We start from the raw sequence: 22,973 nt of genomic DNA, 5'->3' as shown, positions 1-22,973 counted from the left end.
TAATTGAATAAAATTTATATGCTTTACTATAATAGAATTATAATCTGAATCATTTTAGAACTTTTGTTTATTAAAAATATTCGTATAAAATTAAATATATCGAGATAATAAAAATAACATCACCTGAATGTGTATTCCAAACCACCAAAATACAAAATTCAACTCTGGAATAATCTCATACATCTTCCAAACCCAAAAAAGGGGGACCGACCAACAACAAAGTAGGACAAAAACATACAACGACAAATGCAGAGATGATGCAAGTCACTATATGTATCTCTTTCATGTGAGAAGTGGAGACAAAAGAATATATGAGTATATTTGCGGTTTCCCAACTTTGTCTTTGCACACAACAACACTATCGGCATTCATTGGTGTGATATAGACTGACTAGAAAGTTGAACCCACGCGAATTCCTCTTTGTAACTTGCACCTCCTTCACACGAGGCCTCACATGTGTACACGGCGATGGTGGCCCAGTCGAGAGAATCTTCACCGTCTTTCACATGGAAGAAGTACAGTATCTGGGGTAAAACCTGAACCCGGAGATCAACAAGAGCAGCATCAGTAGAGAATCAAATGTAGTTGCTGATGAAAGCCAGTACCGCGATGACATGTTTTTTAGGAAAAAGTTTGAATGTTTGATAGCAACTCATTTCACTTTACTGGACTCTATCTATGTGCATGGAAGAACCACTAACCTGAAATTCAAAGGCGCGTGCGCCACCACAATGGTTACACCTAGGAATATCCGGTTTTGATGGCCGGCCACTAAAGACGGGCCATAATGGCTTTGCTTGAGAGGAACTCGAGTATCTGTTCATCAAAGAAACAGAAACCGACAGATTATCTAGCAACTTGTTTCAAAGATTTTGCTAGACAGAGTAAAATGCAATGTCTATGAAAGTGGAGACACAGTTCGTTAGTATTCAATTCCAACTGATCACCTTAAGACTTGTTCGGGAGCTGAAGATATTCTCTCTTGGAAAGATGCCCAACTACTATTCTCATCAGATGCCTAAGAAATAATTAGAAAGTAAAGTTTAAAATGATTCACTACTATTAAAGTACAAGGCCAGAACACCAGAAAACAAAATCACCTTGAAATATTTTATAAGATTTCCATCAGAACCCTCAGTTCGGCTTCTAGAAACCAATGCACTACCAGTTCCATTATCATTGGATATTGCCTCATCAAAGTCACATTCATCCTCACACGTGATCTCATACTCGGGCCAAAGGGAGTTGCTTGCAGCTGTTTGCCAATAAAAATCATGAAACCAAGTGTGCATCAGAATAAATGCTCTAAATCTAATTACAGGACACCACAGCAATAGTTTCACTCAACTACCACCTTAAACATGGAAGATAAGCACGAACCATATCCTATAGTAAATACCATAAATGTGCATTGAAAGTTAAGCACAACATATGAATTTAGAGGAATCTTATCTTGCAAACAAATATATTAGAAGCATGAGTCCAATATAACAACCAACACAAGCCACATACTATAGTCATTTTCCATGCTTAGAACTATCACCTAATTCAGAATCCTTGCCAGATGCCTCCAACTGTTGGCACAATACTTTATGACTTGAGCTACCGGATCGCCAATGAGCAGCCTGCAAGTGTTTGATTTTTACCAGAAGCTCGAAACCATATTTCATGCATAGATGAGCTATGTTAAGTACCTGGTGCTTCCCAGAACAATACCGCACTCTTCTACAGCTACTGCAAATTTTGTCTCCTTTCCATGCACGACACCAATCACATAGCATTGCTGGAACAATATATCGAGCATCAGCATACGTGCAAATTAATATGTTTCATAACGATCATACCATGCAGCAATCTACAACTACATTGATGGAGACCATCGTAAGAGATAACACAAAATTATGAGTAACTCTTATTAAAAACATTCTGGAAAACAAACTGAAGGAACAAGGAAAATGAAAGGAGTATACTCACTCCTACCCAGCCTCAAGGCCAATTGACTAAACAGTAACCATACGGTCCATACATCTACCCTAACATCCTCTTTTCAAGATAGCTTCAATTTCCCAACCCTTCAACCCATCTGGAGTTCAATAAAGCTGACTGATAACCAAACTAACACCTAGGATGACCTAAGACAGTTAAAACAAATAAAGAAATAACCAAGCAGCACCCTCCTCCTGACTTGCATGATCATAGACATATCATGCAAACCAGACACTAACCCCTTCTTTCAATCTCAATAGCACTTCTGAATATCTTCATTCCTAGGTGTAAATGTCATATTGCGTTCCACGAGTTCCCACCACATTAACATAAATTTCTATATTTCCAAAGCTAGAATGTTGCACCTAAATTAAATATGCAGTTTTTGAGGGGAAGGGAATGACCATTTAAGTCACCGTCACAATAATAGTACGAGTACTACCATCACAAGAATTTTCAACCAAAGCAACAATTAATAAACAGGACATATACCTAAAAATAACCAAAAAATGTACCTCCAGCTGTCAATGGCTGCTGGCTTCCATCTTCAGCAGGTGCCTCACTGGAGTAGAAGGGGTTTGCCCGCGGCAATTGACACCGAAAAACCTTGATGCTGTTAGGCCATTTTGTTATCAGAAACATAACATTGCAAGTGATGTGTCAATTGATCATTTTAATTTTATATGCATCGTAACAAATGAGAAACACGTACCTTCGGGACTGGACTTCTGGAGACCGCTTCCACTGTTCGTGCTGATCACGAAGAAGACAGGACATTGACGAGCACATGAAAACGAACAGTGTTCGATGAAAAGTTGACTCCTCAGGTAAAGGGGCGTAAACCTACCCAAAATAAATAATTATGAAAGATTAAATTGGATGCGTTTACAGAATCCAAATATATATACATTTAAACATATTTTGTAAGTAATCCCAAAAACTCATGCATCGATTTCATTACGACACCTGAAGCAGAAACTGCAAAGGCTCACTGCAAAAATCACACAGACTGGAGCTTCCTGAAGGTAAATTAATGGGGTCCAACCATGCCTAAATCACAAAAAGAAAACCATAAATAACCCTTAAAACAGTAATTAAATAAATGCAAATACTCTTCATACGCATTCGCATTACCAGGAAACAAACACGTATAACTAGATAAGTGCTATTTCATGAAATTCGGTAAATATACAACTCGAAAATTCAAACCGCAAATGAATTCTCAAATTTAACAACGGAAAAACCAATTAAAATTACCGGAGAGCCACCAGCTTTACTCGGGAAGTATTGGCGGCGCAATGACCAAGGATTTTTAGGCTTCTCTGCAAACCCCAAAGTCATCGGAATCTGATCTTCTTCATCGTCAATTTCATCACTGTCTGCATCCTCTACGTCGTTGTCCGGGGCTCCGCCTTCATCCTCCTCCTCACTGAGGGATGATATCTGCAAAGATTTGAGCTTCTCTTCTTCGAAATCAATGTCCATCTCTGTCGCTTTCAGTGTACGAGCTATTACAATCGGATTGCACAAAATCGGAGGTTTATCGCCGGCGATAAATGAGAGGGTTTTACGAGCTCATTCAATTGTACCGTACTAGCGCTTTGGGCTAATTACATTATTTATTTACCATTTTATTTTCACACAAAATATTTATAATTTGCATTAAATAAGTACTACTCCACTTTCGAATCTAGATTTGAATTCATTTATTCATAATCGGAACCTTTAAATTTAAATTCATTCTATCCTTAACATTTTTTAATTAATAAATAAACAATAAATACTGTGTTACAATAGGCTTAATTCGAGATATTTGGCCCCATATATTAGCCACACTACCATTTAACAAATTAAAATTGATTTTGACTAGAAGGCTAACGACATACTAAGTTGAATCAATGATAATAGTTACCCGTTTTAGCAAAAAAAAGGAATAGACGACTGAATAAAGAAAAAACCAAAAAAATACATTAACAAATGAAACCCTCAGTATTTAATCTTTACAACAAATAAAGAAAATAAAATAAAAATTATATTGATCACATAATACACATTATATTGCAACTGGAATAATTGCTTTGGCGCCTATGATATGAGTTAAATGACTCAAAAAATGAAAAATAAAAATGAAAAAACCTCTACATTCACCCTTACAAAAGGACTGCTGTTTTACTTCCTCAGCCCTGTTTTTCTTTTCATTGCAGTAGGCTGCCTACCGTCATTCCTCTGTGGAGGAGAAGCTGAAGCAACTGCTTTTCGAGATGGTGACGGGCCGCCTAACTTCGGGATCATGCTTCTGATGCACATTTTTTTTTAAAAAGAAATCATTAAAAAGTGTAAAAGAAAAATGAATTCAAACTAGATGGTGTTGTTAAAAGTTGAGTTTACCTGAGTTCTGGACTTTTTGTTTGCTTCGCATGAGGTTTTTTTACGTTCTGTCCGATCCCATTGCTGAAGCTTCCGATTTTGGAATGGTTGAACTGCCAGAGCAAATCTGGCTCGGATGAATCACTGGTTCCAGCATCAAGCTCATCCAGGTAATCTGTTGGGCTAAGATCAATCTGATTGCTTGCAGGAAGTATGGTGCATGGATTATTCTCGGAGTAGACATTCGCATTGGTGGGATTCCAACACGTGATTGGATTTTCAACTCCAACGGGGTCTTGCTTGTTCACCATGAGCTTGTCTACCCACTCACCAGAGCCCGGTTCCCTATCATCGTCACCACTGTTTTGGTTCTGGTTGTTGAAAGGTGGCCAGGTCGGGGAATTACCCAGCAGGTCGTCTAGGTCCAAACTTTGCTTCTTTTGCCTCGTTTTCTTGTTGCTACGAGCCTGTGAATTCAAGAGACAGCAGTGTCAAATCTCAAAATATCAGAAAACAAGGTTTACTATGTCGCAAATGCTACCATAATGGCTGTCTCTAGACATCAAAGCCTTAATTTTCTGTTTATTGCATACAACGATTGGCTCTCTAACGCGTTAAAAGCGCACTTTCATTTTCATATTGTCAGTATTGGCATGAAAACCATCTCCAACCTTAGTTATATACACATAAGAAATATCAATGAAGTGAATGGAAGTTATTCATTTACCTCTATGTTGCCTACTTCTTCCATTGGCTTCCTCGTGCCAATGGGGGATGCCAACTCCATGTTTCTAGCATTCATAGTCGGGTTACAAGGCGAGAACTGGAAGTTACATGGACTACCGGTGCCAGATGCTTTCTGCTGCATGGAGACGACTGGCTCTCCGTCCTTTCTTGCTAAGGCTGCTTTGAGACTGGCAACCTACAACAGAGATCGATCTAGTTTAGCAATGATCACAGCCTATATAGCAAAAGAATGAGAATGATAACCAGAATAGTAAGACGAGAAGCACCTGTTCTCTGAGTTCTTTAACCTCTGATGAATCCTTATTCACACGTGCAGCACCAAGCTCAACAGTGGCTACACGCTCAGCAAATTTAAGTGTGCTGATGGTCTCTCCAACGGCGTCTGGCTCAGGACTTATGTGGACGAACATCAATGTCTTCGCCTGCCCTCCTATTATATCAGACCAGAGTGTGAGGACAATGTTGAACGATAGCAAAGAAGAACAGTTGGTTAGTTTCGATGATATGATCCTTACCAAGTGAATCTTGCAGCAGCTGTGTTAGTTTACTATTTCTGTAGGGAACATGTGAGTTCTTCTGTGCGAGAGATGATATAACATCACCCAATGCAGAGAGAGATCGATTAATGTGTTGAGCCTCTTTAAGTCTGTCGCCCGTCACTTCAGATTTGTCGACTCTCTCACTTCCGGCCAAATCAACTAGATGCATGCAACCTCGGATAATGGTTCCCGTTGTCAAATCTCTCCCTTGGACATGAACTGTTAAACAGCTGCAATGAACAGAAGTTCAGAACAAAAGATCACTTCAAAAACATTTAATTCTGTTTCAAATTTGCTCACCTGTGAGAGCGACTACTGCGGTCGTTAAGTGCTGTTGCACTAACCGCCCGGTTCCTGTGGCCGAGGTCCATCAATTCAAGAACATCATATGTTGAAGCAACGCGGACCAGACTGGCATCGGGCACACTGAGTCCTGTCTGAGAACTGTTTCGTATTTCTAATGTGTTCTTAGTTAAGGAATCATCTAATCAATACATCCAAACATGATAATACATCAAATTCTGGTTAAAACTACAATCAAATCATAACTATGGACTTTATCAGGTAACAAACAAGATATAGAAAAGGATATCTTTTGTTTAATCCATCAGTAACAAGAAGATCCCGAACTTGTTCATTATAAATCTCAATCATCTGAACAGATACGTCGTAGAAGAAAGTATCCTTTCTTTGCTCAGCAAGCATGAATAAATCACTCAAAGCCCTGTAATTCACCCCTTGGCTCGTCTCTGTGAGATCCTTGGGTCCACTCTGAATAACATACAAACCAAATCAACAACTCCATTCATCTTTCAAAACAGTGAACAAGTGAGAACACATCTAGTGGGAAGAAAGAAAAGGTGGCTGCTATCTTACCATAGTGAACGTTTTCCCTGATCCCGTTTGACCGTAGGCGAAAATGCAAACATTGTAACCATCAAGAACTGATCTTACTAGTGGTTGTGTGTCTGAAAACACCTCCTCTGCATGGAGATAACAGTAAAATGTTAGACTTTGTCAAACTTCAAAGAGTAGCCGGGTGAAAAACCACAAATTTAAGACCGAACCTTGCGTTGCAGATGGCCCAAACACTTTGTTAAAGTTAAAGGATTTCCGTACTTTCCCATTCTTTGCTAAAGTGTTTATCGTTATAACTCCTTCCTCAATATGATCAACAGTACTCATGTTAGTGTTCTGTCCCGGCAAGAATGGTCGGACACGACAATAGACCCTTATGCTTCCTGATTGAATACATTACCAAAACATAAGGTTAATATAAAGCAGTGTAGAAAGGATAACAAAACTATGGCATACACTATTAAGAAGCAATTTGTTACCCTTTAGGTCTTGGACTTGATTATAAAGCTTCCTATTTTCCTCCAGAACTCTATGATAACCCGAAGCAGCATATGCTAGTCCGTTAATATGGAGGCCTGTCAAGAACATACTAATTCTCAATCAAACTGAAAAAATGGAACTTCATTTTTTAATCATTACAACAACCCCATTGGAGCACTTTCATTCATTCACCACTAATTATATATAATATGTGAAGGCCTACCAAGATTTTGAACATCCTCGTTGAATTTCATTTGCATGTATTGCACACCAGCTTTTGTAGTAGAAAGAGTTTGCTTTAGCTCCTGGAACAAATAATACATATCCAAACCTTATCAGCTCAAATGAGAGAAAATGAGAAAGAATATCTCGATTGTTGAAGAAGAATATATCTAATTTGATCAGTCCATACCTTCATATCTTTATGCTGTTGGTTAACAATCATTATCTGCTTCATTAAACTTCCATGGGATTCATTGTCACAATTTCTATTTTTCTCCAAATCTTCATTTGAGATTGCAGCATTCTTCTGTTCAAGCATATTGGAAAGACATGATGAACTTGTTAGTTAAGGAGATCTAAACGCATGAAGAAAAGAGAAGTTGATCATCTTGTAATTTATTCTTCTCTATAAGAAAACAAATGTTACGAATCAATGATTACCTGAACATTGGATGGAGGCGGCTTTGTCACGGATTTGTTACTATCATAAATATTTGAGTCTCTGAAATTATCCTTCTTCTGTTGCAAGAACAAACAGACACAATAATGCGATGGCGTTTTAAAAGAATTTTTAGCATCACTTTGTAAAATCATAAATAGCATTGTGATGATCATTCACAAACAAATACTAACCAGTCCATTTTGGCCTGAAACATGGTGTTCAAACTCCTCCATGACCTTACTCAATACAGATTCGACAAGCTGCAAAACAGAGGACCAGTCACCTTAAAATGAAGGATTGTCACAATATATCTGTAGACTAGAAATCAAGAAAAACAAATGAAACAATACTAATGTGTGCACCTATATTGAACCTAGTTCATTCACAACTTACACTTGGGACTTCTTCAGGCTTCTTATCTAAAAGAATTGCACGAACAAGCTTACTCAACGATGAACCGGAACTAGGCTGCTGAAATGAAGATAAAACAGTCTTAAAACTCTCTACTTCATTGGTACTAAGTGAGACTTCAATAAACCGGACTTACCGCTTTGTTAGTATCTTTGTTGTCTATACAGACACCATTTAGTGATTTCTCACTTGCAGATGAGCTCCGTGACAGAGAACTCATGAACGGCTCAGAATTTTTGCGAACAAACTGTTTACCAGATGTAGTCGGCTTAACATTTCCACCAAATTTCCAAATCCCATTTCCTCCAGACTGTTTCCATTCGTAGTAGGACTTCAGTGCCAAAACACAATTCACAATTCTCGAAGATTTTCCTCCCTGAGAATAACAATCAGCAATGATCAGATTTCTATGAAACAATAGAGAGCTCAAATTATCCATCACTTAGCATGAATGCAAGTACCTGCTCCAGATCAGATGCCTCGAAAGTCGGTATCCCCCTTTCTTGCACGGCAACAAGAAAATTCCTCACATTCTCAAAGTACTGATAAGCTGACAATGCAGCGCCATCGGGTATAAGTGCAGCGTCACATGGACTTTCGACTACCTGAAACAAATGAATCGAGACCTTCCACTCAGAGGAAAATTCATTGGCATGACCGACTGTTGGAGGAAAGAGACAATTGTTCTTAAATATATATATCAAATTCACCTTTAGCACAGCTCCTTGTTGAATTTTATTGAGTACATTGCAGAGAATTATCCCACTTCTTAATCCGAGTCTAAACTCTTCCTCGGAAGGCTCTGCAGGTAAATCCCTTGCACCAACTACTCCAACCACTTTTCTTAGCCACGCAGCAGCTTCATATCTTCTTATTGCTGCACATAAAATTTACCTCACAATCTGAGATCCTACCCTCCATCAAAGATATGAAGAGTAATAATAACAGAAACAGCCAAAAAAATAGAGTACTAGCAATTAAAATAAACAACTAAGAAGAGGATGATGAATTTTATCAAAATTACGGAAGGAAGCTGGAAAAAATTACCGGCTTCTTCTGCCCTACGAGCATCAAAATCGAGATCACGAGATCGATTCTCGTGTTGCTGCAGAACATCCTCCACAACTGACGCAACGGAGAACGAATAGCCTTCAACCGCAGCCATTCTCAATCCCTTCAAATACAAGTTATAGCCAAAAAACCTCGATTCTCAATTCAACACGAACCAAAACATCCACAATCAAATCAACTGAGATTCGTAGAGTATTAATTATCGGAGAGCGACGGAGCAAATTGAATCGCGGCGAGTGATCAATCAGTTCCACAACGCACGCATACAGAGAAGATTGATTAATCGGTAGCTTTGATCTCACTCTACAGCAACACCGGAGTTGTGATTAGGCAATCGGTCGTAGCTTCTTCCTCTGCTTCACTCTTTCTCTCTCAAAACTTTAAAAGCTCATTCTCTGCTTTATACTGTAACCGGTAACGAGTATATGAGTGTGCATCACTTTTTGAATATAGTTTTGCCACGTTCACGACCCTCACTCCGAATCTGCAGCTTCGGAGTCCAACCGCTAAATGTACTGTATTTCTTATTTCCCATCTTTGTTTCCTAATTATTGACTTTCTCGCCTTCAACTTTTCAATAATTGTTTTTACAAAAATAGGAAAAATGATTATTCACATACTCCTAATAAATTTGTAGTATTTATGAATATTGAATATAGTGAAGGCAAAACATTGAATCTACAAATTAAGCATTTTATGCTTTGATTTTCTATTAAATTATTTTCCTTAAAGATTGACTTCTATTAACGTTGTTAGCAACTTAGCATCCAATCCATGTACAAAGAACTTTGTGAAATTAAGTTTATAATTTAAAAAGGAAACTGGTAGTGTTTGAGATGGAAAAATGTAATATAACTTTTTCATTATTATCTATGCACGATGAAATAATGGAAATGGGAAAGGTAACACAATGGAAATTTGGTATACTTTGAGTTTGTGATGTATTATTGGATATGATGCACACGTGATTTAATATTTTTAACGTGCATTTTATTACTAATTGTGATGGTTCTCCGATTTAATATTTTATTTCTTCACTGATAGACGATAGTATTATTTAATTGTTACAAATTTGAGACAAAATTAGTAAAATAAACTTTGGTTCGTTGCACTTCTTCTATTTTTTTTTATTAGAGCAGTTCATTGCACCTCTTAATTAGTAGTTGGAAATTTTGATTAGTCGACATGTCACCTATTTTGCACTTTAATTGTAGTTTTTAACGTGTGAGTAAACTTTTTGGATATAATAGTTTGCAAATAGCACAAATACATAAGAGATGCATATATTCGATTTAGATGGAAATGTTGTGCATGTGCAAAAATAAACTGTGACGGCACAATTCATTTTTACGAAGCAATGATTAGCCAATATTTTGAATTATTGTTTGAGAAATTAATTTATTGCAGAAACTATGGAAGGTGGGGATTCATTTGTCACTTACTTGATTCATAGTCTAAGCAATAGTGGTTCTTACATTCAAATTTGAGTAAAGCGGGTCCAACACTAGGTTTTGACGCATTTGCCCATCATTATAATTAATTAATTGTTTATCCATTTCTTTTGCAATATATCACAAATTCTTACTTCAATGTCAGGGGATCCAAAACATAATTTTGAGGGTGGCAAATATATTGGGTGAAAATTTGAAAAAAATAGCAACCTAAAGAGAACAAATGCGAGAGAGAAAATGGTTAAAAATTTAATTATACAAAATAGGAGTAGTTTTTGAATAAATCTCTTAAAACAACATTGTTTGCCATCTTTTCAAAAAGAAAAATAATTTTGGGAGTGGCCATAACATTTTTGGCACCCCCCACCCTCCTAAAATCTAACTCCGATTACTCATTAGAATATGTTACTAATATTAATGTGAACCTTTGTTGATAATCATATCAGTGCTAGCTTGTTAATTTCTTCTTGAAGGAAGCATCATTAAGTAAATCATTAGTTATATTCTCTACATTTCTCAGTTCTTTAATTTACTCTTGGATAATTGTAGATAATGTGATAAATATGAACATATGTAATAAATGTTAAATACAGATAGAATTATTGTCCATTTCGCATTGTCATGTATTTGTATAAATCACATTATGGAGGGGTGGAATTGTGGAGCTCACATGTATTTTACCTATTTCATAATTTCATAGTGTTATTTTTTTTTAGAAATTTTTATTATCCTTTATAATCGTTTATATTTTAAATTTTATTCTTGCGTCTAGCAATGCTCGAGTGGATATAATATTAAATTAAATTCGGTTATTGTATAATGTCCACTTCAAATGTTCAAAGTAAGAATACTCTATTACCTTTGACCACATATTCATCTTCGATTATCTGGGACAAATTGTTGCTTTGCTTCCAAGATGTAATTTTTGGTTAGAACTTATGGTATTATATAATAAGCACCTAAATACTTATCTTGAATGGATTGGGTAATGTACATGTCACGCTAAATTCATTAATTTGATATTGGGTGGAAGTAGCGCTATCCCAAATACTTACTATATATTAATGTTAATCAATTGATAAAAAAGAAAAGAAACTCGGGAATTTGAAATCATTATTCAACAATTAGAGGTGTTACAATATAAAAAAGTTGTGTTGTTATTACAATGTCTATATTAGTAGTACTACGATTTTATTTCCCACAATTAGTCCTAAACTATATAATATCGTGCGAGTCACACTCAAACAATATTGTTTTACTTGTGTATTGGTTACTAATATACAGTGTACGGATATTGCGATACTGGCATTCAAGAATTTGTATATAAGGGTGCATTATGGTGCCACCATAGATAGAATAACACCATACCACCAATATAGTCCGTTATATCTCATTTATGGACGCCTAGGATTAAGTTTCGTGAAAAAACACGGATTTGCTGTCTACTGTATTAGATATTGCAGTCTACTATATTAGATATTGCAGTCGTGGTAAACTGCAATATTGTTGTGGTAAGACTGCAATATTCAATGAACAGCATTGCAATCTAGTAACGTAAAACTAGAAATTTCCTATTTTACCCCTCCGTGTTTTTACACGTGGCAGCATGACAAACACACGATTTTCAGATCCAATGACCTAAAATGATGGTACGGTGTTACCATAGAGAGGGTTGTCATCTTAATACATCCCTATTCTTATATGCAAAAATAATATTAATGGATCAAATTGAATTTCAAATATTTGAAAACACAGTTGTGGATATCCTGTCTATATCTTAGGGGATAGTAATTAAATATTCCAATTCAAAATTTATTCTACGACAAAAGAAATAAACATTATTTTATCCAGAATTAAATAAAATAGAACTAGCTAGATAGCAACACACAAACGTTAAAAAAATCAAAATTTGAATTTAGAAAGAAAAGTAGGCCGCAATTGGTTGGAGAAATGTCATAATCTTGCAATTGTTTGTAGTTGAAAGCGGTTAACTTCAAATCTGGTGTCAAAACTATACAAAGAATTTATTACAAGACAACAAACTATGAGATTCAAACCCAAGTATCAATCTTTTTACCAAACCCTTTTCATTTCTTTGAGCCAAAGCCACAATTAAAGATTTTAAACATTAAGCTCCAAGAATTCATGTTTTACCACTACTCAAATTAACTTCTTCATAATACTATTTCATTACAATCTTACTCTCATAAATAACCGTGATGATAAGAAATAAGCTAAATCGAATGGAACTGATAGAGCGTATTTTTATAAAAGTTGGCGACGTGCTCGGTGGGTTGTAATTTGATATTTTTCCTTTCATTATAACGTAAGCTACTTTTCACTTGTATTTTTTGTTTTTTTCTACATTGATCAATTTATGAAAATACATGTAAATCCGAGTTTCAAAACTATATTTACAACTATTATTAAATAATAAAAATTGCATGATTTTTGAAGTACCTTTTGAACATTTGATAAAATAAATGGTATTATGATAATTATTCTAAATAATTTTGATACATTACTGTGAAGGACTTCACACACTAATATATGTTGTTTTGTACAATAAATTTTATAACATAGTTGTGGTCTCGTGGATATTATTGATGTACAACCACTATATCTCAATTTGAATATGGTATTGAATGCCATTCCATTTTTTTTTAAAGTCACAGATATCAATCTCAAAATCAAAACATTAAATTTATGAGCAACAACATTATTAAATTGTGCAATTTATTTAAGACGGCATATTATTATTCAAGAGCTGCCTCAAAAATTAATATAAGGTCGTTGGCTTACTGGCAACTATTTAAACCCGAGGGTGTTTTTCGTCATTTTCAGTGAGTCATGTATTTCTGAAACTAACGTTCGAATTTTTCAAATGCTGGTTCGGTACCGAAGCTGTTAGATTCGGTATGAGGTGTACTGGTCCCACTTAGAGCGCTTTGGATGGGGTCCACGTTGGGGGCGAGGAGTTAGGATCACATGTGGACGGTTGTATTAAAATCTATCTCCCTCCATTAATAGATGACATACTTAATTGACACAAAATTTTAGTAGACGTTAGTTTGCGTGTTAGATGGAGAAAAAAATATATATATTTATATTTTATATTCATATGAAAGAGAATTTTTTCAAAAAATTGAAATGTTACATCCTATATAAAATAAATAGAAAAGAAAAGTGTGATATTTATTATGTGACGGAGCTACCAGTGTCGAGTGAGATTGCAACTTTTTGAGGTGTTCGATTTTACAGTCGACAAATCAAAGGGAACTTTTTATTGAAGATATTTTGTGGTACTTTTCTTCATATGGAAAAAGAAATATTACTCCCCCCGTCCAATAAGAATATGCACTTTTTTTTAGTTCGTCCTATAAGAATATGTGATTTCTAATTTTCATAACTTTTTTTTCTGAAACTCATTCTTCACCAACAATACTTTAATTACTTTATCACTCTACATCTCTCTTACTTTATCAATTCTGCATTATAACTCGTGCTAAATTCAAAGTGCATATTCCTTTTGGGATGAAGTGAATATATCTTTAAAAAGTTTGTTGATGTTTTATTTGGAAAAATGGGAAAATATCGTAAAATACATGAATTTTTTGAATCAATTTTATTTGGGTTTATCAACTTTCAAACACGTGACATCATTAATAACAAGAATCTTGGATCGTTTTTAATATTATCATACATTTAAATTTTTGATGTGGAATGAAAATGACGCAAAGACAGTATTTTAAATATGAAAAAAAGATAAATTTAGTGTTTTCAATGTGGTCAATGCATTGAGCATTAGAAATATTGAAGTGCATCAATTAGGAACATGAAAAATATTTGGACTTAGTTGAATTTTAGAGATGAAAAAAGACAGCTTTAGTAATTTAGCCTCATAATCAACGAGGATTACCAAATGTAGGAAAGGGTGCTTATTTATCAAGTGCCCGTCCAATACTTTTTACTCGTCATTACAAAATATAGAGAAAATTAACTCTAAAACCAATATTTACATAACAACTTGAAAATTGAAAACAACCATAACCATGAACTAAGCTTGCGAAACACATTTTGACTAAACTGTGAACCGTTTCTTTATTCTTAACTCTTAAGGATTGATATAATTAAATATTTAAAAAACTTGATAATCATATTCAATTGAAGCTGATTTATACTACACACCGTTATACAATACTCGTATCATCAATTAGGTATACCATCAAAATAATTGTCAAACATATATGTTTGTTCATGACCCATCACAAATCTGAAAAGAACAATACATGATTCCAACTATTTTTCTTTTTTGCTTTTGAAAATCTGAAAATCTTACTATTCGACAGAAAAGGCAAATATAGACATTCTAGTGCAAAGTTGAGCTCCACTTCGACTATAGATTTTTTTACAATTAATGTTCCACATAATTATGATTATTTTATGTAAATTATAATTATTCCGGACTGCATATCTATATTTCTTTTGGGTGAGTATTATATATAATTTCTTGAAAATTGTGCTTTACTTGTACTTTTGCCGACCTCAAAGAATAGATGCGTGAACTAATACTCAAAATTCATTTATTTTTTTTCTTAAAAGAAAAATTAAATTTGATACTATAGTCTATTCTTAACGAAGCATGAATCATAATTAAGTCTGATACTTGATGCAAAATTGATAGACAATCCTTCAGTCCCCAGCTAGATAAACTCATTCACAAAATCGTGTATTAATTAATTAATATCATAAAAATTAATTATCTATATGTTACTACTTATGGAGACAAATTTAAACCAATTTGATGTATAGAGTTGTTGCATTATCATGCATATAGTATTTCGTACTATATATTGCTAGCTAAACTCATCTTTAACTATTTTTTAAACACGACATAAAGAGTAGTGTGACTTGATTTATCAACAATGACCAAATTTATCTTATCACATAATTCTCTTTTTTCCGACAACTTCATGTTACTGCTAAATAATTAAGAATGATTCTCCTCCCAAAGTTTCAAGAGATTTTTTTTTATTTAGTTATAAGTGGTTTGCTTAAGTTAATATGTGACTGGCGAGTGAATTAATAAATTTATTACTCGTATTAAATAGTTATCAAATAAAATTGTTCACACTCTTTTTTATCCAAATTTTCAAAACACACACAAATAATGTGTTGTCATCTTAGAAAAACATTCTCTCATAATATCACACATTTTGATGTTAGGATATTCCAGATCCCTACCCCGACACTAAAAAATGCATCCATGGATAGCCTTTCTAATTTATTTATTTTTCTTTAACCAACAAACTTTTATGAGAAAAATATATAAATAAAATATATATCCATGCCAAGTTATATCCATTGCTTTTGCAAATGGGGCTTTGAGCTCAACGAGTTCAATCAAATATCTTGTCCCATGTCCACATTATCCTTTTATTGAGGCTAAACTTTTCTTAAATAACTAAAGAAACCTATTTTGTTAATAAATTATAGGCGACCCCATATTAAAATATTATTAATCACATTATGTATGTAAAGTGACATTATCTGTATATATTTTAATGAATATAAAAATAAAATGTAATGTGCTAAATCGCAATTATAATAAAATTATTTTTTTGAAGGACACCTTATAAAACTAGTGTTTTCAAATCAAATCCTTCTACAAAGAACATACATAAAAAAAAGCTTATAGACTTTAATTTTGGTCCCAATTCATATAATATTCACCCAACTTCCTATTCTAACCATAAATCGATTATTTTAAACCACCTTTTTCCAGCATCTAGATCAGTACATCTCCCCAACCTGCACCTTTTTTCATTGCTCTCCAAATCTTGATTTTCAAGTTTTAACTCATTGTCAATATCTCATATATTACCACAATGTAGCTCTACTATATAAGTATCAAATTTTCAACTTTAATTTTTTTTGGGGGGTTTTGTTACCTTTATTTATATCCTTTTTATAGTTTTACTATTAGTGCGTGCTAATCAAAGCTAACTGTCGTAAATGGTCTATGACGTATACTAGTATATTATAGATTTATAGTACATGGATGTGTTCAACGACATCATGTCTGCGTATTACAAAACATGATAATCAAGGACGAAGAAGTGAACGGCCGTAGCAATACGGCTGTTGATGCCCTAAATCAACACCCATAACGATTTCGTTCGTGACTACAAAATTGCTAGTGTAATTATCGATGGGAAGTTACTAAAACTTTGGCTAAATGCACTGAAAGGTGAAAACTCATCATCATGTGTTATTGTTTCAACATTCAAAGAATGGGTCCAAAAAACCACCATACATTATCTATATATCATGACACTCATTGCACTCCTTAATGACTTTGTTGAGGGGCTTTTCACTTTTACAGCTGCTCAAACTAATTATGGAGACAAGAAAAAAATATCAATGGTTTGTTACAAATTATATCAATAATGTTCATGACAATAATGATATCCAATGTTGCTGCTAAGCATCACAATATTCATCGAGTATAGCATCACTCAAGATATTATTTCTCTACATAATTACTTAAGTTACTAGGCAAATATCCTTCAATAATTCATGCGGCATAGTGCAAGAATCAACTTTGATCGAAATTATGCATAAATCTTTCGATGTTTCACAGTTGGCAACCATAACAAAAAAGCAGGCTTTACCAACCGATTGCAAATACACAGACAGGGAGTAGTTGATGCAGAAACTTCTTATTGTGAAAATGGTGAGAATTCTTATATAATTTGCTATATTTGCTAAATGTAGAGCTCAAAACCTCTACAAGCAATCTGATATTTTTGTTAAATGCAACATTAAATTTAATGATCACGTGTCACGGTGGACACAAACATACATGAGACAGTTGATCTCGGCATTAATCACTATACTGCTAGGCTAACACAATAACACACATACACATAATAATATGCAGTATTTGCTGAGTGTACAGTTCACCATAGTTATTTCATAGGTCCAATGCAAGATGTCACTCAGTTCTACCAATAAGAAAATTTTGATTTGAACCACATATTACACATACAAACACCAGTATATTATTCGTATAACAGCATAGAAAAATCAGACATACAATTACAAGCGTCCCAGAATGAAATAAAATGAATTTGGTGACGGTTTAAGTCATATATAGGAGATAAAGAATGTTGTTCTTACCATATCTGAAGATATTACAATTCCTTGAGAAATTAATTGGAAACATTGAATTAGGGTGTTCCTAATCCTGTATCATAACTCATCATCATCAACATCAATCACATAATCTCTCTCCTAAAACCAGAATTTAACCAAATTAGGAAAGAAGGGAGTCTATAAGGTATGACAAATTGGCAACTGCTACTTGAAACCGGCTCAACTGAGCTGCAACCTCACAGTGTTTGAGGGTGTGGACCAGGAGGGAACACAGTGAGAAGAAAGCGATGAATCATTTCAAAACTGGTGAATGTGATTACAGCAGCTGGGGTTGTCCTCAGCAGGTTGGTGGCACAACCCCGATAAAAACCAGGGACACCTGAGCTCTGATATACTTTCTTCACGCAATCTACCACACCAGAATACCGTTTCTCTGAGTGGTGTCCTTGTTCTTGAAGCCTTGAACGCACAACCTGCATTAAGTTGTCAGGGTGGTTGAATATCTAAAATTCTCAACGCAAGGATTGACTGATTAGTCATATATATTCGTAATTTATGACGTTTAGTTAGGATGCTTATGCTTTCAGAAGGTGTATATGTTTCCATCACAATTCAAAAGAGATTATGCAGCAAAAGATTTGGCTGGCTTTGCATCATACCTCATGGGGATATGTCAAGGTGGAAGCTGATATTTTTGAAACCGAGGAAGCAATTGCAACATCGCTAGCACTGAGTTTATCCGTGGTGGTGTTATCTATCATAATCACAAGAAGTGTGTCTTGTTTCATCAATAAGAAGATACAAGAACAAGATGGATGCATTTAAGGCAAGAATTAGTCACAACATACTTTGATCGGCTAAGTAACTTTTTATCTTCTCATATGTAGGAAACTGAATTGCAACATGACTGATACCAGCCAAAGCTGGCACAAGACCACTGAGCACCAAAAAGAACAACAGAGAAAGGATTAGAAATCAAACCTTCAACCCTAAAATAAATATAGATTGATTTAGTACAAAATATACTATCTCCACGATTCTGAGAAAGAGAAAATAACCTATATAGTCCACGAGGACCCTCTTGGAGTGCGATTGTTCTCAAGGCGGAAAATGTGCCACTATAAGGAACCACCCCTGGTTTAATTTCTTGAGCCTGCAGGGAAGATAAAGCAAAACATCAGTTTCAAATTTTAACAGATTGTGAGATAGGCCAATTCACCAGTTGTATATTAATATTACACACTACACTACATCTATGAGAAAATTAATTTTTTACTATAACAAAAGCTAGGCAGTCAATACTTCGGTTAAAAAAATGAAGTAAGTGTTGTAGGCATTGCTCCAATAGGTCTAATCTAATTGAATGACCTCAAAGCTTTACAATTATAAAGATGCAGCCATATCTTGATATCAACACAAGAAAAATTACTTCCCTGGAGTCTACATATATACTGCATTAAATGAAGGCCTAAACTTGGCCAAAAAGGACCAAGTAGACTTGCCTGCATATTTAGATAGATGAGCTGCATCATACTCGTAGTTTCTAAAGTTGGGAAAGAGAAAAAAAAAATCTAAAACAGAGTTGCTTCATTTCATAGAGACGACCATCAACAAATATAATTGGCCTTAATGTTGGACATATGACCTCATTTTATCTGTTTTTCCCAAATTTCGTATAAAGGAAAAGGATTAAAATGAAATCATAGTTGCTTCACTTCATTGAGTCAAACATCTACAGAACTTAATTTGCCTACGTATAACGTATTTTCTATTTAGATAGATGAGCTGCACTTTACGCTTTACCAACATTACAATTATATCGGATAAAATAATATTCACAAAGCAAAAATAATGTTTCTATAGTTAAATAGACATACTTGAAACCTTGTCTTGACAACCCAAAGAGGATTTGTGACAATCGTAGTTGCAGCCCCAGCACCAGAAGCAGCAAACATATTCGCACCAATTGAGAGCTGATGATGATTTACATCTACAATTTCAGGGAATACAATGCATATCAGAGAAATACATGGAACTAACAAAAGGTCCATTTGTACATTCATCCGAAATAGAAGCACCAAAAAAGGTTCCTTATTCTTTCGTCAACAGAAAAAACTACACATAAGAGCAAGTAATTAACTAACCATCAGCACCAAGAGAACTCTTTAATTGATCATAAATTGTAAAATACACCTGCAAAAGTAGCACAGTCAGTTACACATCAGTTCTCACTAAACTTGCCTGATGCAGCATCTTGGTAATAACCAACCACAACAAAAAGTAAACAAAGCATAATGACTTACCGCCCAATTTGGAATCAATGCAAGCACAGTAGGCGAAAGCCCACGGTACATGCCTCGATACCCATCCTTCAGAAATATTTGTTCTAAGCTCCCAAATATAACACTACCTTGATTTTATAAGAAACAAATATCTGTAAATTTGACTCAGAATACAGAAACGTTGGTTGACACCTTGCGACGAGGAGAAAGTCAAACACAAAAAATAATTTAACGACTACTCAGATAGAAGACCCTGCAGCTTTGACAAAAGTGAATAAAGAATGAATCATAATTCCTTCTATTACATTCACGAATCATGACCGATAATCTTACCTTTAAAATTACTACTAGTGAGCTGCGGCAGCCCATGGACCTGCAGCTTTGTCTTAATAACATCTAATGGACACACAAAAGTAGCTGCAATCACTCCTGTTGAGAATATAATTGTACACATATTAAAATTTGGCAGGTGATTGATCAGGAACAAAAACTAGATACAATAATTATCAGATATCTTCCTCAAGTGTATAGATAATTGACGCTATAAAGCTCTGAAATCTAAGAACAGCTCAGGTCCTTAAATATTAAATGGCTATGAAGGTACAAATTTTGCTTAATATTTGAATCATAAACGAAATTGAGCACGAGCGAGCTAATTCAAATAAAAAAAAAACGGTAATCATAACAAAATTCACCCGGAAAATAAGAACAATAACTACAGATAATCGATTTACCAGCTGCGGCACCGGCGCCAGCATTGCACAGCAGCTCCCTTGAACTAGGGACGTGCGTGTCAACGGCCATCGCGATATCTACAACGATCGGCTAATTCAGAATAAATAACACCTCGATAGGTAGCAGAGGCAGAGGCGGAGGCGATGATGGTGGAGTCCTCTCTCAAGAGGCCGTTCGTCTCCGAGAACAACCGTCGCATGGCCAATCCGTACAGATTCAACCGAATCTCCTCTGCTTCGGTGAATAAAAATCCATAAAATAGCTACCAGCGGTGATAATCATCGGAGAAATCAATTGTATCGCAGCGATCCTGGGTTGAAAAATCGATTATATCTAAAAAAGAGGTTTTTCAACAATCGATTTCAATTGTGAGCGAGTGCGGCGACGTAATCACAGCCAGGATTAAAATCGGCAGAAAATCAAAACGCAGATTCGGATCCTCGCAGAGCTAAATTCGGGGCACCTCAATGAAATATTGATGAATAATTAAATCCGGTAACTAATGAAAATTGGATCATGGTTGAATATAATTAATCAATTTTAAATTTATTAATTACTCATGTTCCGATGTTTCATAATTGTGTTTAAGTCAATAATATTTTCAAACTCATTAAAACTAACTTCATTTCTCCAATTGTGTCCATTTTGTCATATTTTTTAAAATATGAATACTTTCTGAATTACAAAAACTAAAAATTTTGTCATAGTTTTTAAAATATAAAAATACAAAATTGATTAAATTGGTAAAAGTGAGTATCATCTAGAGATGTCAATCGGGCTAACCCGTTTGGGTTCGGGCCAACCCATTCGAGTTGCCGGGCTATTTGAGTTAGGGCTATTCGGGTTATGAAATTTTCGGGTCATAAATTTTCAACCCTAACCCTAACCCACCGGGTTTTGGGCTAGCCCATCGGGCTATTCGGGCTTAAAAACTTTCATCAATAATCTCTTGTAATCAAATTTTCCTCAATAAAATGATTTTAAATTTTAATTATTTTTTTCTTTTTGGTGATAGAATCATATAAAATCTTTTCATAGTTTTCCTCAATGGTTGAAGAGAAGTCTTCCATCTCAATCAACTATAATCTAAACAAAGATAAATTAAAGTTAAATCGAATAATTTCAATTAAAGTTTGTGTTCGTATCATTATTTTGGCATTGGTCATAATTAATTATTTTAAAATTAAAAATCATATCTTATGTTACATGAATAATTATTAAAATGATAAATATATTGAGATTTTGATGGATTTATTCTTAACTTTGGCGTTGGTGGTAGTAAGACAGTAATGACAGGTGATGGGACGATGGAATAATGAGTTGAGGTGGAACTTGATAGTGTGGGATTGAGTAGAAATGTGTAGAATGTAGATTGAAAAAGACTAATAATTTTGTCACATGAAATTTAAAAAATACAAAAAAAGTTCCCTAAAACTCAATATTTTTTAATTAAAAGTTGCAACCCGCTCGGGCCAATCCGTTTAACCCGCCAATCCATTCGGGCCAACCCATTTAGCCCGCTTGTATTTGGATTATAAAATTATAATCCTAACCCACTCATTTTACCGGGCTATTTGGATCGATCCACAAATTTCAGGTTGAATTGACATCTCTAGTATCATCCATCAAAGTTTATTTTATTGGGAAACAATTAAACATTTTTATAAGCATTAAAACGTTGTACCGTCGAACCTTGTTTCAATTTATGTTGGGCTGAATTGGTGGAGTAAGACGATAGGTGGACTAATGGGCCCAAAACCCAATAATGAAATGAAAATTTCAAATTATCACTAATTCCAATTTAGAACTCTCTTATTTTTGTTATGTTATGTAATCATGTGTATCAAACTTATGTCAAATAATCCAAGCACACGAGGGGTAAACATTAGTAATATTAGTTTCGGGGCGATCTTTAGCAATTTTAACAAATTCATTTCAATTTCTAAATCTATTTTCAATTATAAATTTGATTCATATATCAGTTGTATATATGACTTAGTATAATTTTAATCTTTTTCATTTATCGATCATTTTTACTTTGCAACTCTTACCTATATCATCAATCGATTATTAGATAATTGTTCTAAAAAATTGAAGTGAAAATGGAATCATCGATTTCATCTAATTTATTTTTTAGAGCAAAATAATGGTTTATTCTCTAATGGAGTACACCATGTCACGACTTAACCGTAGAAGTGAAATTTTAGTTAGTAAATGTTCAAAA

At 34.6% G+C, this 22,973-nt stretch overlaps 3 protein-coding genes across 4 annotated transcripts; all 3 read right to left on the bottom strand.

The window, feature by feature from the left end:
- Positions 1-108: 108 nt before the first annotated feature.
- LOC125211750 (uncharacterized) lies at positions 109-3,595 on the bottom strand. The gene is made up of 10 exons (XM_048111663.2): positions 3,244-3,595; positions 2,953-3,036; positions 2,699-2,829; positions 2,502-2,599; positions 1,695-1,783; positions 1,544-1,625; positions 1,101-1,255; positions 948-1,018; positions 702-816; positions 109-536 (listed from the first exon to the last, which is right to left on the bottom strand). The coding sequence occupies exons 1-10, from the start codon at positions 3,469-3,471 to the stop codon at positions 369-371; spliced, it is 1,221 nt and encodes a 406-aa protein (XP_047967620.1). The 5' UTR covers positions 3,472-3,595; the 3' UTR covers positions 109-368.
- A 337-nt stretch (positions 3,596-3,932) lies between these two features.
- LOC125216763 (kinesin-like protein KIN-14I) lies at positions 3,933-9,547 on the bottom strand. Of its 2 annotated transcripts, none has more exons than XM_048118529.2 (19): positions 9,100-9,547; positions 8,763-8,929; positions 8,514-8,657; positions 8,189-8,428; positions 8,035-8,109; positions 7,833-7,901; positions 7,641-7,718; positions 7,390-7,506; positions 7,201-7,282; positions 6,977-7,072; positions 6,707-6,880; positions 6,516-6,622; positions 6,232-6,410; positions 5,940-6,101; positions 5,616-5,869; positions 5,367-5,530; positions 5,081-5,275; positions 4,375-4,820; positions 3,933-4,282 (listed from the first exon to the last, which is right to left on the bottom strand). In XM_048118529.2, the coding sequence occupies exons 1-19, from the start codon at positions 9,215-9,217 to the stop codon at positions 4,156-4,158; spliced, it is 2,994 nt and encodes a 997-aa protein (XP_047974486.1). In that variant the 5' UTR covers positions 9,218-9,547; the 3' UTR covers positions 3,933-4,155. The 2 variants fall into 2 exon arrangements, with proteins under 2 accessions (XP_047974486.1, XP_047974485.1); XM_048118528.2 differs by having other exon boundaries at positions 8,035-8,112; positions 9,100-9,546.
- An 8,108-nt stretch (positions 9,548-17,655) lies between these two features.
- On the bottom strand, positions 17,656-21,254 carry LOC125211495 (nicotinamide adenine dinucleotide transporter 1, chloroplastic-like). Its single transcript, XM_048111322.2, has 9 exons — positions 20,749-21,254; positions 20,348-20,443; positions 20,036-20,142; positions 19,877-19,925; positions 19,610-19,722; positions 18,791-18,885; positions 18,581-18,669; positions 18,392-18,486; positions 17,656-18,205 (listed from the first exon to the last, which is right to left on the bottom strand). Exons 1-9 carry the CDS (start codon positions 20,816-20,818, stop codon positions 17,969-17,971), a joined length of 951 nt encoding a protein of 316 aa, XP_047967279.2. The 5' UTR covers positions 20,819-21,254; the 3' UTR covers positions 17,656-17,968.
- Between the last annotated feature and the right edge of the window lie 1,719 nt (positions 21,255-22,973).

Source organism: Salvia hispanica, chromosome 3 (genome assembly GCF_029641045.1).
Source record: "Salvia hispanica isolate PSC_SH4W2 chromosome 3, Shi_PSC_v1, whole genome shotgun sequence".
Taxonomy (NCBI): Eukaryota; Viridiplantae; Streptophyta; class Magnoliopsida; order Lamiales; family Lamiaceae; genus Salvia; species Salvia hispanica.
This window is presented reverse-complemented; position numbering and strand designations above follow the sequence as displayed.

Bases quoted from the DNA above. Each gene is read 5' to 3' on its own strand.
- LOC125211750 (XM_048111663.2), bottom strand. From the start codon at position 3,471: ATGGACATTGATTTCGAAGAAGAGAAGCTCAAATCTTTGCAGATATCA. The intron at 2,600-2,698 runs GTACGTGTTTCT...ATGGCCTAACAG, and splicing joins CCAGAAGTCCAGTCCCGAAG to CATCAAGGTTTTTCGGTGTC. The intron at 1,256-1,543 runs GTGATAGTTCTA...ATTGGCAAACAG, and splicing joins TGGCAAGGATTCTGAATTAG to CTGCAAGCAACTCCCTTTGG.
- LOC125216763 (XM_048118528.2), bottom strand. From the start codon at position 9,217: ATGGCTGCGGTTGAAGGCTATTCGTTCTCCGTTGCGTCAGTTGTGGAG. The intron at 8,930-9,099 runs GTAATTTTTTCC...TTTTATGTGCAG, and splicing joins TCGTAGGGCAGAAGAAGCCG to CAATAAGAAGATATGAAGCT. The intron at 6,623-6,706 runs GTTCGGTCTTAA...ATCTCCATGCAG, and splicing joins TGGGCCATCTGCAACGCAAG to AGGAGGTGTTTTCAGACACA.
- LOC125211495 (XM_048111322.2), bottom strand. From the start codon at position 20,818: ATGGCCGTTGACACGCACGTCCCTAGTTCAAGGGAGCTGCTGTGCAAT. The intron at 20,444-20,748 runs GTAAATCGATTA...TATTCTCAACAG, and splicing joins TGGCGCCGGTGCCGCAGCTG to GAGTGATTGCAGCTACTTTT. The intron at 18,487-18,580 runs GTATGTTGTGAC...TGATTATGATAG, and splicing joins AAGTTACTTAGCCGATCAAA to ATAACACCACCACGGATAAA.